The sequence below is a fragment of the Chanodichthys erythropterus genome, chromosome 17 (assembly GCF_024489055.1).
Source record: "Chanodichthys erythropterus isolate Z2021 chromosome 17, ASM2448905v1, whole genome shotgun sequence".
In the NCBI taxonomy this organism is placed as follows: Eukaryota; Metazoa; Chordata; class Actinopteri; order Cypriniformes; family Xenocyprididae; genus Chanodichthys; species Chanodichthys erythropterus.
Window position 1 is genome coordinate 12050581 of NC_090237.1, and position 17328 is coordinate 12067908.

Consider the following 17328-nt stretch of genomic DNA (forward strand, 5'->3'; position numbering starts at 1 on the left):
AATGACATACAGTGCGTCTCAAACACCATTGTTTCCTCCTTGTATAAATCTCATTTGTTTAGAAGACCTCCGAAGAACAGTGATTTTTTAGTATGTATTTTTAGTGATATTTGTAAATTGTCTTTCTAAATGTTTCGTTAGCATGTTGCTAATGTACTGTTAAATGTGCTTAAAGTTACCATCGTTTCTAACTGTATTCACAAAGACATTTTTAAACACTTGCAGTCTGTATAATTCACAAACACACCATAATTCTTTATAAATCTCTCCAACAGTGTAGCATTAGCCGTTAGCCACGGATCACAGCTTCAAATTCATTCAGAATCAATGTAAACAATATAACATTATACAATACTCACATAATCCGACGCATGCATGACGAACACTTTGTAAAGATCCATTTGAGGGTTATATTAGCTGTGTAAACTTTGTTTATGTACTGTTCAAGGCAAGCGCGAGCTCCGTGGGTGTGGAGCACGAGAATTAAAGGGCCAGTAGCCCTGAATCGGCTCATTTATAACGATGCCCCAAAATAGGCAGTTAAAAAAAGGAATTAAAAAAAATCTATGGGGTATTTTGAGCTGAAACTTCACAGACACATTCAGGGGACACCTTAGACTTACAAAGATTACATCTTTTTAAAAAAGTTCTAGGGATCAGTTTCTAGAGAAAGTTCTAGAGATACTCACAACTCATGTTTTTATTGATCATAACTTCTAGAGAGAAATAGAGCAGACTCTGGAAAAGGATGAAACGTTCTAGTGCAAATGTGTTGAGCGCCTGTGTACACACATGCTATCAGATTGAAGTATACTTTGTGTCAAAACTGAAGTGCACTTGATTGTATGGACAACTTTTATGCTGCATTTTTAGTGTTTTTGTGGAGATTCTTCAAATAGTTCTCCTTTAGTGTTTAACAGAAAAAAAAACAATATGAGTGTTTGGAACAACAAGAGGATGTGTTAATGTGACTGGTCCCACTCTGAGCGGGATTCGAACCAGCATCACACAATTGGGAGGCCTAACAAGGACGCTAAAGACCGTAGCCTCTAGTGTGACTCTTGAGGCCAGGGGAGTAAGGTTTACCTCTTTACTAACTGGACTCCATTACATTAATAATAAACAAAATAACTTTATTGTTTCCCTTTAAACACTTTAGAGCACAAGTGGGTGAAAAACTGAACCCTGGAACTCACCTTTTGGATCATCTCTCACTACGAGCAAGCCGTTCCGACACACCACCTTCCCCGTGGCAGCATCGATGAACACCAGAGAGGGAATACTGGTCACCTTGTACTTGTTCCATAGTTTCATCTATAAAAAGAAAAGACAGACATTGACTGAGATGAGGGACTGGGAATCAAAAGATTTTCAAAAGGAATTTGACTGAAAGAATGAGGAGTGGGAATGTGTATGTTAGAAAGCGAGAGCATGATTTATCTTGGCTCATTCCTCTTTTTTGCCTTTTTAAACCATTAGAGATACAATCATTGCTTTCCCATCTTTCCACGTGAGGTTTAAAAAAAGGCTATAAAACGTCTTCCTCTCGCTCTGAAGTATAAAGAGACTCAGAAATGTGGCGAGTTGAATTAAGTGTTATCCGCAGCTGAGGCGAGCCGGCAAAGAATTAGCTGAGGGCCAGAATCAAACATCTACAGGCTGATTCAACTTTAAAGAGACTGGCATCTGAGGAAATTCGAGGGGAGCGCTTTATCTTTCTGTAGTCTCACTCAAACCGTGGCACACAGACTAAAAACCCTGCGATTAAACCTTGCTCGACAGAGACGTTTGCCTGTGTAGTTTCATGGCTGTGGGCGCCGCCGCCGTCTTCATCCTTTTGCCGGTGAGAAGAAACCTGGTAAATTATTCAGGACATGGACGTGCGAAGGTCTAATGGATGAAAGACGGCTATGAAAGGAAACTACAGTAACTGCAGTGGACTGATGCGAAACATGTAGCGCATGAAACAGGAGCTACGAACATAAATGATTTATCAAAACACTACACACACACACACATGCAGACGGGAGCCATCAGTTGATAACATTTTTAAATTAACTACATGATATGCTAAAAAAAATTATTGAATTAAAATCATTTTTGCTGAGAAAAGCCCCCAAATAAGTCCTACAAATTCTAAATTCTATTAGTGTCCTACAAATTCTAAAGTCTTACAAATTCTAAATTCTATTAAATTCCAAAGTGGCTTTATAAGTAGGGCCATGACTAACTGTACAGTAATTGACATTTTAAAGGGGTGGTTGATTACGGTTTCACTTTTTTAACTTTAGTTAGTGTGTAATGTTGTTGTTTGAGCATAAACAACATCTGCAAAGTTACGACGCTTAATGTTCAGTGCAAAAGGAGATGTTTTATTTTACAGAAGGACTACAACAAACGGCTGGTAGGGGCTACAAAAAGCTTCTTCCCGGGTTGTGACATCACAAACCCTAAAATTTACATAAACCCTGCCTCCGGGAACACGCAACAAAGGGGGTGAGGCCATGCTGGTCTGCTTCAGAGAAGAGGAAGAGTTGTTGTAGTAGTTGTTGACATGCCGTCATTTTTACGCTGGACTGCTTCATAAACGAGGGTCAATTCAACGCTGGATTTGCACAAAATATTAACAAGACAGCACATGCTAGACAATGAGTTGTAACTTCTTCCTGAGTGTCTCCATCAGTGTCCGACTCCGGTTTGAACAATGTAAAGCTGAACACTGTTACTGACAATCGTCATTTTGGCTGCGTGAGATCCTCCAGCTTTGTTTTTGTTGAGAAACCAAAGCGTGAGCTGTTAAAGCTCCGCCCTCTTTAGGACAGGGAGTTTAGAGCAGCAGCTCATTTGCATTTAATGGTACACACACAAAAAACTAAGTGTTTTTGCTCACACCCAAACAGGGGCAAATTTGACAAGCTATAATAAATTATTTGTGGCGTATTTTGAGCTGAAACTTCACAGATACATTCTGGGGACACCGAGGACTTATATTACATCTTGTAAAAGGGGCATAATAGGACCATTTTAAATAATAATCGTATTGAATTGATAAAAGTTGCAGCACTAGTACTGAGTTACTGCTAAAAATCAATATAGATACAGATTTGTTTTGATGCAATTTTGATTCACAGGTTACATGTCAGTTTGATTCTATATCATTTATCCAGCTTAATTTGGGTATATTTCATTTTAATGTCCATTCGCTAACATATTCTGCTAATATTGTAAATAATACAGGGCAGACACTTCAAGTCGTATTGTAGTTTCAGTTAAAAAGTCAGATGTTAAATGTGGCTGAATAAAAGAGTGGAGGTTCAAATGCTCTGTGTGATCAAACTCTTTGATGCATAGCTGATGAAATGTTTTCACCGGAGGAGAGTTTAGATGTGAAGATGCAGTAAAAGAGTGTTACTCTGTTTCTCTAAGCCTGAAGGATTGTATCCAGAGAACAGCTCCAAAACAAACCTGCAGCGCTGCCATTGTCAACAGTCAAGTTGCTCACTCAATCATTGGCCTGTCTGCACCCAAACTTCTCACTCCGGCCTGAAGCGCAAGCGGCCTAAGCTGCAAATAAGTGAGGTTAAAGGGCACAAACTGTGACGGCCTCAAGTATCAACACTGCTGCTTACCTTACACACACCTGTGAATCTGACACAGCTGTGTGTTTGGACTCAGATCTACAGTGAGTCGAGAGAGAGGCCGTGAGAGAACAAAGCTCGCCCGCAGGCTGTGAGACAGCTGTGTGAGTGACAGGATGAAGGAGACAGGTAATATGAAATGAAAGACGGCTCCATGATTAGACACGTCAACGGCTGCCCATCAGTTCAGCGAGGCTAAAAAACACTCACGGCCTGAACCTGATGAAAACGGCCAATTAAGGAAGGACATGGACAGTGATGAATGCTGACATGTTTTAGAGGTCAAAGAGTTTCTTTAAGAAACAAGCAGATAAGCATGTCCTTTTAGTATTAGGGGTGGAAACAAGCAATTTTTGAAATGCATATCTACAGTGCAAAAATATATATAACCAAGTATGAGATAAAATGATGCGTGGATAAAACTGATGGAAAATTCATCCTACATCACTTTTGGCCGATGCCCATGTCCGAATCAAATTTAACTGAAAAAGATCCGTGAGTAAGACACTTTTTAAGAGTTAAATTAAAGCTGAATAAATCATGACGCCTGCTGTTTAGCGAAGATTTTTTGTCAGAAAAGATGGCAATTATTAAACGGATAGTTAAAAAAAAAAAGGAAAATTCTGTCATTAATTACTCACCCTCATGCCGTTCCAAACCCATAAGACTTTCGTTCATCTTCCTAACACAAATGATGATCGTTTTGATGAAATCTGAGAGATTTCTGTCCCTCCATTGACAGCTACGCAACTACCATTTTGAGGCTTCAAAAAGTTTATAAAGAGATCGTAAAAGTAATCCATATGAATTGAGCAGTCTAGTACAAATTTTCTGAAGAGATTTGATCACTTTATATGATGAACAGATTTAATTTAGGCGTTTATTCACATATAAACATTCATCACATCAGTTGTGGTAAATGGAAGCTCAAGCATGTTTGCTTGATGTGTGAGAACCAGTGAGGTTCATTCTCGTGTTACGCAGCATGTTTGAGCTTCCACAAGAACCAATGAGGTTTGTTCTTGCACATCACACAGATTCGATTGAGTTTCTGTTTATGTTCGCTGATCAATATTTATATGAGAATAAAAGTCTAAATTCAATCTCGATCATATAAAGTGATCGAGTCTCTTCAGAAAATTTGGACTAAACCACTTAAATATTATGGATGAGTTTCACAATCTCTTTATGAACTTTTTAAAAGAGTCAAAGTGTCGGTTGCATAGCTGTTAAAAAGCTCTCAGAAAGATCTTCATTTGTGTTTTGAAGATGAGCGAAAGTCTTACGGCTTTGGAACGACATGAGGGAGAGTAAATGATGACAGAATTTTCATTTTACCCTTTAATAATACCAGACCAGGAACAGTTATTTGTAACGGATACGTACACTAAATATGCTTGTTACTGTATTACTGTAGTAGGCATTACATTGAAGCAATGTAAAAATCTACAGTAACATTTCCATATTGCCATACTGCAGCTCACTTGCACATTCATATGCACAAAATATCACAGAACCACCTACACACAGCAGCATGATAACACAAAAAAAGACTGAAAAAGAGCAAAGAAACCCATAGCATTCAGCTCTCGCATACAAATGACGACTTAAGGCATTTCCACGTCTATAGACAGCATTTGGTTCTGTTTCAGCGTTTCAGAGCTGCATAGACTGGCAAATCACACCACAATTGAGATCATCATGCTAGAGAGTATCACTATTCACCCGATTAGCATAATCCTGCAGGGGATGATGGTCGGTAATCATGGCGTCTGCATCACCTGCATTCATCAGTCACCATTGCCCATACCAGTAAAGGCTTCTCAAAATAATTATGATTTATGACAAATTGCTTTCAATTTCCTTTTATTTTGCAACGGTGCAATTCAACCTTCCATTGCAAGTGATGCAGAAAAAACTATGTGACTGTTCTTATGACATTGTGATGACAGGCTGTAGAGGAACACAATTCCCTCATTTAATACCCTGAGCTAGTCTGCATATTTTCAAAGTGTGGGCTTTCTTTTAAAGGCCCTTATTATTAATTTTTTCATTTCTATGTAATGGCAACATTTACACAGACTCTCTGGAGGGCTGCACACTCATTTAGAAAGCTCCAAGCTCTGATTCTGAAAACTTTGCTGAACACGCATGATGAAATACAGGAGATTTCATTTCACACCAGTAACAATAATGGCCTCAGAGACGTGCCATTGGCAAAATCAACAAACATCAGTGACAGCCGCCATTAATAACCTTAGTCTATAGCCGCTCATGTTGTTTCTCTGATTTACTCAGAGCAAGGCCTCAATGTGCCAATATTCCCTGCTGTGACCATTTAACAACCACAGTGGACATTAACTACACATTACATTCACTCAAACACACGGGCCGAGCTCAGGCCATTTGTTCAACCACAAATGGATCAAACATGCTTGAGTAGTAATGAAAGAAGACTCTCTTCATGGAGAAAGTGAGAGAAAATGGTTGGAAAGACAGAAATAATGGTATATTAAAGAAGATTTAGCTTATTATATTGCATAGTGAAATAATTATGTCAACAAAGCTCATCCCCATTAGCCTATTCGTTAAAAAAATGATTATGGTAATGAAAAAAATGTTTTTAATGATATATATATACATATATATATATATAATTTTACATAAAAAGTACATTTGTACTGAATTTAACTGAATTGTCATAAGAATAATGTAATGAGGCATAACATTTTAATTGTCCTTTTTTAAAGCATATTTTATTTGTTGGTGAAATATGACAATACAAAACAAAAAAATTATAAATAAAATTGTTTATATTAGAATGAAATGTATAAATATATATATATATATATATCAGAATCTTCATCGCATCGATTACAATCCGATGAAGATACCGATCACCATATGAGGCAGAAATTGCATGCGATGCTAAAGGCTACTTATCTTATGCTAACCATTGCCATATTAAAAATACATGATCATGAAAAAATACATATACAAATTGCTTGAGGAACTTCAAGAAGATAAATCATATGTGATTATTATTGTGTATTTATTTGGTTTAATGTTTCATTTGTGTCTTCCCTGTGCCTTTGTTGAGAATGTCAAAAATTACACATACTTCGGTTAACTCATATAACTCATAACTCCTGTTTTCTGCTCAAGAGCTCCCTCTGTTGCTCTGGCTGAAGGGATAACAGTATAGTGAGATGGGAGAGATCACTCAAACCTCCTCAGATCACATAATTTTGTAGAAAATTAATGCTCATTCTTTCTAAAGAAAATTGACAACATTATATTTTATCAATATTTTTCTAAATGTGTAATCCTTTGGACTTAAAAGTCTAAATGAAGATGTTTTGTGCATTCCTATAAATGACGACTGAATAAGTATGTGTTCTCTTTTTGTGAAATAATGATAAATATGGTTTGACTCAGCATGGTTGTCCTGACACAAATAAATAAATAACTGTCACTAACACTTTTTTATCGTAAATCATTGGTCAAATATAGATGCTGAAGTCTTAAAGCCCAAGGTATACTTCGGCCATCTGCACACCATCCGTATTATGTCATTTTCGTCATCTGGAGGATCCGCAAACATCCACACAACCTGTCCGTGTGCAGCAAAATTTTTGATACCGCGCAGACGGTTAGTGTACAACAGCGCATGTGCGAGTGACTTGAGTGCTTGAAAACAATATCCACTAGATACGAACTCATCTTTTTTTGCACTCACGGCCAAAGGAGTATACTTTGAAAGGATCACATGCTCAACTATGCACGAGACAGAGTGGAACATGCAAAATGAAGTATACCTGGGCCTTAAAGGTGCCCTAGAATTAAAAATTTAAATTTACCTTGGCATAGTTAAATAACAAGAGTTCAGTACATGGAAATGACATACAGTTAGTCTCAAACTCCATTGTTTCCTCCTTCTTATATAAATCTCATTTGTTTAAAAGACCTCAGAAGAACAGGCGAATCTCAACATGACACCGACTGTTACGTAACAGTCGGGATCGTTAATATGTACGACCCCAATATTTGCATATGCCAGCCCATATTCAAGGCATTACACAAGGGTAGCCAGTATTAACGTCTGGATCTGTGCACAGCTGAATCATCAGACTAGGTAAGCAAGCAAGAACAATAGTGAAAAATGGCTGACATGATCCATGATAACATGATATTTTTAGTGATATTTGTAAACTGTTTTTCTAAATGTTTCGTTAGCATGTTGCTAATGTACTGTTAAATGTGGTTAAAGTTACTATTGTTTATTACTGTATTCACGGAGACAAGAGCCGTCGCTATTTTCATTATTAAACACTTGCAGTCTGTATAATTCATAAACAACTTCATTCTTTATAAATCTCTCCAACAGTGTAGCATTAGCCGTTAGTCACAGAACATATAGCCTCAAACTCATTCAGAATCAAATGTAAACATCTAAATAAATACTGTACTTACATGATCTGATGTATGCATGCAGCATGAATGACAAACACTTTGTAAAGATCCATTTTGAGGGTTATATTTGCTGTGTGAACTTTGTTTATGCAATGATAGAGTCGAGAGCTCTGGAGGCTTGAATCGGCGCATTTCTAATTATGCCCCAAAATAGGCAGTTAAAAAAATTTATTAAAAAAAACAATCTATGGGGTGTTTTGAGCTGAAACTTCACAAACACATTCAGGGGACACCTTAGACTTATATTACATCTTGTAAAAAAAACGTTTGATGGCACCTTTAAGTCTTTAAGCAAAGATCAAACGTCATGTTCATTTTACAATCTAGTAGAGTTGTCAAAAGTACCGACTTCGGTACCTAGTCAGTAATGAAATTTTAAAAATGTGACGCTTTGAGCGCTGTTGAGCGGATTCGTAAACACCTCTGATTGGCCATTGTGTTGACACATACATTGGATATGTCTGTGATTGGCTACAATGATCAACGCTTAAAAAACTTCAATGACGCTCTTCACCGAGTGCTTACACAGACACACAGGAGAGTTTGAAAGTAGGCGTCTATCGTCTAGGCATCTGTCTAATGCTCCCGCTTTCAAATTCAAACACTTCCATGTGCTTTCAAACACTCCTGTGCGTTGATCATTGTAGCCAATTACAGACATATCACGCATGAAGACACATGAGCGCGTGAAGTCAAGTCACCTTTATTTATATAGCGCTTTTTACAATGCAGATGGTGTCAAAGCAGCTTTACAGTGATAACTGTTATATAACACAATGTGAATACGTGAACACAATGGCCAATCAGAGGTGTTTATGAATCTGCTCAACAGCACTCAAAGTCACATTTTTTTAATTTCAGTACCGACTTGGTAAGTCTGTACTTTTGACAACTCCACAATCTAGCTATTTTCTGATTTTAGACTTGCAGCTTGATTTTGGCCTCGGTGGTTGAGGGCCAAGGCTATTTGCCCCGCCCCGCATTTTTTTAGCACTGGCCTGACAGTGAAAAAGTGGCTATTGACAATTTGCACATATTGAATGTTTTTGCCAACAAAAGTCTTTAAAATGAAATGCTTATCGTTGTTTTCCAGTATTCCATAGAAACATGAAAAAATAATCCACAAATACTGAAGCAGCAAACTTATTTATGTCACTACCAATACTTTTGGCCAAGACTGTACAAGAGACGTGTGAAAATCACAAGTATTTTATAAGCATACACAAGATGTCATGAAAATGCAGCTTTTCTCCATCAACTGGCACAGTGATTCTTGTTACAAAGTGATTGCGAGGCAGACTCTCAGGATGGTAAAAGCTGTGGAGAGGTGCAGCTTTTCTCTGTAGAGTGTCAATCCTTTGTCAAGTGTTTTTCACTTCCTGTAGCTACCAAAATCCCTCTCCGCCCTCGGCCTCCTGTAGTCTCCACTAAGAAACGCCTGCCGGTCACTGGGTTTTAACAGCACGTGACTCATACACCAGCCTGCACAGTCCTGCTGAGCCCGCTCAAGCAGAAGATATTCCCGCAGTCATCGTCCCATTCACCTCCCGCCGTTAGATCTCTGACTCCGAGCGGATCTGCTTTCATCAGAGGGGGAGAACGAGGGGCATGTGCCAAGTGGCAGCACCACGGACAAGTTTCAGAAAACACCCGCTATACAATGCAGGAAAGAATAGGAACACATGTACAGTGCTCTCGCTTGTCGTCAAGAGAAAACGCTCTTGCTCTTCAAAAGGAAAATGAAAACATTAGCATAGGCGTTTTTGGCAAACACTTAAAAAGGAAGCACTGGAGCTCTGCAGCGTCAGACAATAAAGCTAGTGTCGCAATTCATCCCCGAGTGCTTCTACAGAACAGTGCGGATACCGTGACTGAGCCGACACCATATTGGTTTCATGGAATTCATACATCGAGGCCAAAGAGTTGTCAAGATTCTGGCAGGATGCCTTCGGACATGCGGACTCTCATCCTTTAATCCTCTTAATAATAATCTGCATCAAAATGAAGAGATCACTTAACTTGAGTCCCTGGAGGCACAGCAGTCGCTAACCAGTGAAAAAGGCGCATCAATAACTGCGCCATTTCGTGTCAACTATGATTTATTGCCACTGTGACCTCAAAAAGGCCACTATATTAGAGGATAAAGCTGATAAAGTGTACCATATAGAAGCAGAGCAACAGTCTCTGGTTTGATTTTAGCTTTATAAGTGGAAACATGCGACTTGGGCTCTAAGATTCTAAAAGGTCCTACTACTTCTATTGCAAATATTATTATCACCTAGTAACTAAATTGGAGAGATTAGATCATTAGAGATTAGAAGTTAGATTTGATTAGATATCCTCTTTTATTGTTCTCTGGATCTGAGGATCTCACCATCTTACCTAACAAAGGAATCATGTTTTCATTTTTTTTTTTTTTTTTGGTATAGAGCATGCCTGTTGGACACCGAATCTCTGAACTGCTTTAAAATAATAATAATAAAAAATAATAATTAAACTAAATTAAATAAAAAAAAAAAAACAAATAAAATAAAATAATAAAATAAAAATGACCATGCGCATTATTACGGTTATCAGTGCAAAGCAGATTAGTAGTTCAAGTAGGCGAGTATATTACATTAAATCAGTTCTGAATTATGTGGGGCACCATAAATTCTACTGTAAATTTAACAATTTTTTTTACAGTGCAGACCAGAAACGAACCTCTTCCTATCTGATATTTCTGATATGGCCTCATATTAGAAATATATTGCATGTGCAAAGTGAAATAACATGTTGCATTTCATTTAGCAAAGCATTGTCAGTCTAATGGCAGAAGATGAGTAAAATACGAGTCTGGACAGGATCTGTTTCGTACTTCGAGCAAAGAGAGAGAGAGACGTTTTGGAACAGTGTGTGCATTTCACGTCTCGCCCTTACTTCCTCTCTGATGAGCATAGCAGGCCTCTCTCGCCAGCATTCACTTCATCACAAAAGCTACAACGCCTTTATGACCTTCATCGTGAGGGACAAATCACAATTCTAGGAAACAGATTCCTCGCACACGGTCATTTATCCCACCCCCGCTTTTAAAACGCAGCGTGATATTGCTGCATCATATTTACAGGCTAAAATATTCATTGGCCCATCCGTTAGCGGGTAGAGGCATTGTACACGCCAATACGCAGGGCTAAATTGCTTTTGGATAGAGGGGTTCGGTTGCCATGGAAACTGCCCAGTCAGGACATGTCATAGAGTGGCAGGCACATTGTGGGATCTCGGGTAATAATTCAGTGATAAATTAATGCTTTAGTGAGGAAAACAGGTGCCGGAGTGTCACGGGGGAGTTTAGAAGAGGGGAACAAAAAAATAGACACGCTCATTCAGACGTAGAGGAAAATGTGAGACGGAATGACACAGATGGAGACAGACAAAAAAAAAAAAAAAAAAAAGAGAGAGAGAGTGGGGTGTTCTTCCAGCTTTAGCCCCAGCCATACAAAAGCCATTTTCTGAGAGCAGGATTAATCCTGACTTGCGCTCTCAATGGCAGGGGTCTTTAATGCAAGATTTTACTTGGTAAAGAATGCTGGCTAAATGCAAGCGTAAAAAGCAAGGCTTTAAGCGATACGCAGCATTGTCTACGACAAATCCCGTTTGCTACTGGGCCTCTGAGGAACAGGGTTAGAAGTCACGGTGGTGTGGGGTGCTTTCTGTCCCCTGGCCCGCAAAAGACTAAAGGCCAGATTTACTAATAGCTTGCACCAGCACAAACCCTCTTTTGGCATTAAAAAACTACTGTCAGGATTTACAAAAGACACAGTAAAAAATCAGCGCTGAATAGGTGTGTACACAGTTATTTTTGAGGCTGACCTTACTACATTTGCATTTGTAGGAGTTTCCCTTTCAGATGCAAAATTTATGGGAGGAGAGTATTTAAAGGTGCCCTAGAATTAAAAATTGAATTTATCTTGGCATAGTTAAATAACAAAAGTTCAGTACATGGAAATGACATACAGTGAGTCTCAAACTCCATTGTTTCCTCCTCCTTATATAAATCTCATTTTTAAAAGACCTCCGATGAACAGGCGAATCTCAACATAACACCGACTGTTACTTAACAGTCGGGATCATCAACATGTACGTCCCCAATATTTGCATATGCCAGCTCATGTTCCAGGCATTAGACACGGGCAGGACGTCTGGATGTGCACAGCTGAATCATCAGACTAGGTAAGCAAGCAAGGACAGATAGAGCAATAATAACTGACATGATCCATGTTAACATGATATTTTTAGTGATATTTGTGAATTGTCTTTCTAAATGTTTCGTAAGCATGTTGCTAATGTACTTATAAATGTGGTTAAAGTTACCATCGTTTATTACTGTATTTACGGAGACGAGGGCCGTCGTTATTTTCATTATGAAACCCTTACAGGCTGTATAATTCATAAACACAACTTCATTCTTTATAAATCTCTCCAACAGTGTGTAATGTTGGCTTTAGCCATGGAGCACTATCAAACTCATTCAGAATCAAATGTAAACATCCAAATAAATACCATACTTATGCGATTAGACATGCTGCATGACGAACACTTTGTAAAGATCCATTTTGAGGGTTATATTAGCTGTGTGAACTTTGTTTATGCTGTTAAAGGCAAGCGTGAGCTTTGGGGTGGGGAGCATGAGCATTTAAAGGGGCCGCAACCTGAATCGGCTCATATTTAATGATGCCCCAAAATAGGCAGTTAAAAAAATTAATAAAAAAAAAATCTATGGGGTATTTTGAGCTGAAACTTCACAGACACATTCAGGGGACACCTTAGACTTATATTACATCTTTTAAAAATACGTTCTACAGCACCTTTAAATGAATCATACAAGGTGATTTACTAAGATTTGAACTATAATTTGCTGGTATTTGCGCCATTATTTACCGCCCAAAAAAGCATGTCTTAAACCAGACGCTAATTTGTGCTGCTCTTGGTAAACAGCGTTGGTCATTATGGAAATAATCCGGCTGCGTCTGTTTTTTAATTTGCACAAGCAGAAATTTTCACTCCCAATGCCTCTCTTTTGGAATTGCGCTCTAATGCTAATTTGCCCGGTTTAGCAAATCTAGCACTAGATGCTCTAACATTGAACTTAAAGTGATAGTTCACCCAAAAATTTAAATTCTGTCATTATTTACTCCCCTTCATGTTGTTCCATACCCATAAGACTTTATTCATATTTAAAAACACAAATTACCATATTTCAATGAAATCTGAGAGATAGTATCACATATAAACATTAACTCACACATCAGTTGCGGTAAAATTAAGCTCAAGCGCATTTGCTTGACGTGTGAGAACCAATGAGGTTCATTCTCGTGTGTTACGCAGCACGTTGAGCTTCCGCAAGAACTAATGAGGTTTGTTTACATGAAAATAAAAGCCTAAATTTATTCTGTTCATCATATAAAGCGATCATGTCTCTCAAATTGTGTATCTATCATTATATTAGATCGCAAACCATTTTCAATTGAGCACTTTTGTCAATCTGCCATGGACTAACTGCATCAATACGTCATAAATAGCTGTTCACTTTTGTAAATCAGGGCAGATTGCCTTCATACCAATTGTAAAATATAAACCATTCCTCATCTAGGGTGTGGTTCATTGGTGCGCATTCAAGTTCTGAAAGTCATCGAATGGACTGAGGTGGTATGATGCAGTGTCAGCAGTGGCCCTTCCTTTCTCCACTCATAAACTTGAAACCTGAACAATTTCTAGAAGCATAAACTGGCCCAGCACCAACCGGACCAGGCTGAGGTACAGGGCACAGCAGTCTGCATCACAATGGTCCCACTCACGGCAAGGAGAGGTTCACTTAGAGCATGTTTTTCATAGCTCCTGGTTCCTGCCAACAGTAATTCACATCACAACCTGCAGAAGAGGAAACGTAACTCTGTATGCTGAGGTGGGTGGCAAAGACCCACAGAAACAAGAGCTTAAGCTACACATTCATCCCCTTCAAAAAAAAAACAAGGCATCTGGAAGCTTCGCAGAAGATGCTAAGCACGATACATGCATTTCATGTAGACGTTGCAGACAGGTTTGGATTTATGAGGGGGCGATCATCCATTCCCTTCCCTTCTTTCGTCACCTCATCCTGACCTTTCATTGAACACCCACTCATTCACTCTGGGCAGAAGAACAGAGAAAGGAAAAGAATGAGAGAGGCAGAGATTATGCACTTAAGCATTGCTGCACCACAAAAAATTCTCATCATCGGCCCGCAATGTGAAAACATCATTGCTAATATCCTGCTGCAGAGCCACTAAAGTGCATCCCACTCGGACCGCCTGATGGGCATGAGGAAATGATGACCGCAAGAGCTATTGACACCGATTCAGGGTATTGGGGCCGACCCGAGAGCAAGCCATTGTGGCATAGATGGCATGTCGGTTTTACTTCTTAAACAAGAAACAAAAACATATGGTTTCCCACATCAGGAAACCTTTAAATGACATGTCAAATGACATATACATGATAGTTGAACAGAAAATGCATTTTAAGACATGTGCACATGTGCAAAGAACTTTTATATAATTTTAAAGAAAAGTTCAAATTTAAAAGACTATAAAAATGTCATATATAATATATATATATATATATATATATATTGTAACAATTTAAAATAACCATTTCCTATTTGAATGTATTTTAAAATGTAATTAATTCCTATTATGACCAAGAATTTTCTGTATCGTTACTCTTCTTCAGTGTCACATGATCCTTCAGGAATCATTCTAACATGCTGATTTGCTGCTCAAGAAACATTTCTATAGAAATCCTTCTTTGCTGAATAAAAGTATTCCTTCTCCTAAAAAAAAAATAAAAAAAAAATAAAAAAAATCAAAACTTCTGAATGGCAGTGTATATATCCAAAAACTAAGTAAATAGACATTAAAAAAAAAAGTGTCATGTCACTGACCCATCGCCACAAAGTAGCTCATCGTTCATGAGAAAACCAAAATACCCATCAATCTTAAAGAGACAGTTTTATTTTTAGGTTCCTCCCTGAATTCACCAAAGCTGAACATCTTCAGCATATGGGCCATCTCCGACTCCCCAAGGCATTGTAAATCTCAAGAGTAGTTCGGTGGGCTGCACAGCTTCATAAAGCTACTATAGAGGCCTGACAGCAGGACAACTCCAAACCTTTGGCTTCAAGTACTACTTCAGAGGAAACTGCAGGCACATTATACATCGATAAATGTGTTTGGCGGATGACTCAAATGTGTTTCACACTTCATTTTTCAGACAGCGTCATTAAACTACACCTTTATAATGTAGAATGATGATTCGTTTATGCTTTTTATGTGTAACCGTGTGACTGCGTGGTATGTAGGAACATTGGATTTCACTGTGACATTTTATATCTGTCTATTAACCCATTTCCTCTTCTCTTCTTTCGCTCATTAAAGAGCACATCTGTTTTGTGCAGCTGCAGGGTAACACTGCTGATTCTGGAAGCGATGCGCATCTGGCCAGACCTCGTCTTACTTAACGCGCACAAACACGCTGATGCCCTTTCGCTCACTGATCCCAGAACAGCACTAACAGCATAAAATGCTGTTAAATCAGATAAGCAGGGATTGGCCACTCTCAGAGAGCAGATTATACCGACAACTTTCATAGGGTTATTGGCTTACGGCCCACAGAATTTCCAAATCATTAAAACCTCCAACCTCTTGACCTAGTTTTGACTTGAGCTGCCGCATGCAAACGGACGTCTGCGTTGGGTAAGCAACGCTAAAAAAGCACCAAAGCAATGCTAAACGTCCCTCAGAGAGATTTACGAGTGTCAGTTGGTGTGTAAAAGAGGGGAGCGTTCAGTGTGTGTTATAAGGAGAAGGATGCGGACAGCTGAGCATCAGACTTTCAGGGTCACTTCAGCACATGGGGCAGCTGTGGCCTGGGCGGCACGGTGGGCAGTGGTGGGGGAGGGATCAAAGGTCACACAGGGACTTTCTGGCCTTGAAACATACACACCAGCCACCTCCACACAACCCCTGCACTCTGATGACCAACGAGTCCAAAGCAAGTGGACATCATCAAATGAAGGCATCTTTAAATCTGCCATCCTGTACAGCTTGCCGTTCTGATGCCACACACAGCAGTAAGAAGATCTACCGGTAAAGCATATAGTCTTTGTGAAGGTAACATGAGCAGCACTGCTTCAAGGGAGTACATCAAATGACGTGTGGCATGGTGAAGACGCGCTCACAGCACGTCGGACCTCTCGTCACCTACAGCAGAAGTCAGAGATCAGCAATCAAGGGGCGCTCAGGGTCTCTAACGTCTATAGTTCGCCAGGGACAGACTGAGTGCTTCAGGGCCATTACAATCATGACAGTTTTGTTCATTTGGCTATTTGTGATTAATGGTAATAATAATAATAATTTAGTTAAAGCTGCAGTCTGTAACTTTTTTTGGTTAAAAATGATCAAAAATAAGTTTAAGCAAGTACATAACCAGCCATTTTTCAAAACTATCTCCTTACCTTAGCTTGATTCACAACGGTAAGCTTATAATAATGTTGGTTTTCACGGGAAATTCAAGCATGCCGCCATTCGTCTTTGCATCATTATGTCAAGTCTGTTTACATAAAGAAGGAGTCCCAGCTAGTAGGCTATATGGCATGTGAGGATGCTGCAGGTGGCAGATCATTTATAGCAGCTGGAATAATTAAATTTATCATTTTGATGGCGGATTGCATGGTATGACAAATTAACGTTAGAGATTGGACTGTACAGAATTTGAAATCTACGGGTAACGCTAATCCACACTAAATAAACAGTCATGCAATGCTGATGTTGTCAACATTAACAATTTGAGAACAAGGTATAACAATAATAATAATTATTTGCATGTTTGATGTAATATGAGCCAAGACATCATTAGATTTAATCACCATTGGTACCACGATTTATTGTAATGCTTTTATCCCCTCAGTTTGAAGAACGAAAGTGGCAGATTTGTTATTTACTTGCTCAGATGACATTTTTCGGTGAAATATCTTATTTTGGTCATACTACAATAGACTACAATCTGTCATTCCGAAGTACAGTATCCACCGGTGCGGTGACAGAGCCACACATTCTCCTCAAAACATTAGATTCATGCGTTGAGGAGCCGTGCCGATGTACAACCCACGTAAAGATGATAATTCTGCAAATAACTGCAATTG

The 17328-nt window shown here is 38.8% G+C and overlaps 1 protein-coding gene across 1 annotated transcript in view; it reads right to left on the reverse strand.

The window, feature by feature from the left end:
* The window catches only part of nxn (nucleoredoxin), an 86397-nt gene that overhangs the window by 22672 nt on the left and 46397 nt on the right, over positions 1 to 17328 (reverse strand). Inside the window, exon 2 of the mRNA XM_067365302.1 lies at positions 1197 to 1314. Coding sequence (XP_067221403.1) covers positions 1197 to 1314 — 118 coding nt within the window. The remainder of the gene's footprint in view (positions 1 to 1196; positions 1315 to 17328) is intronic.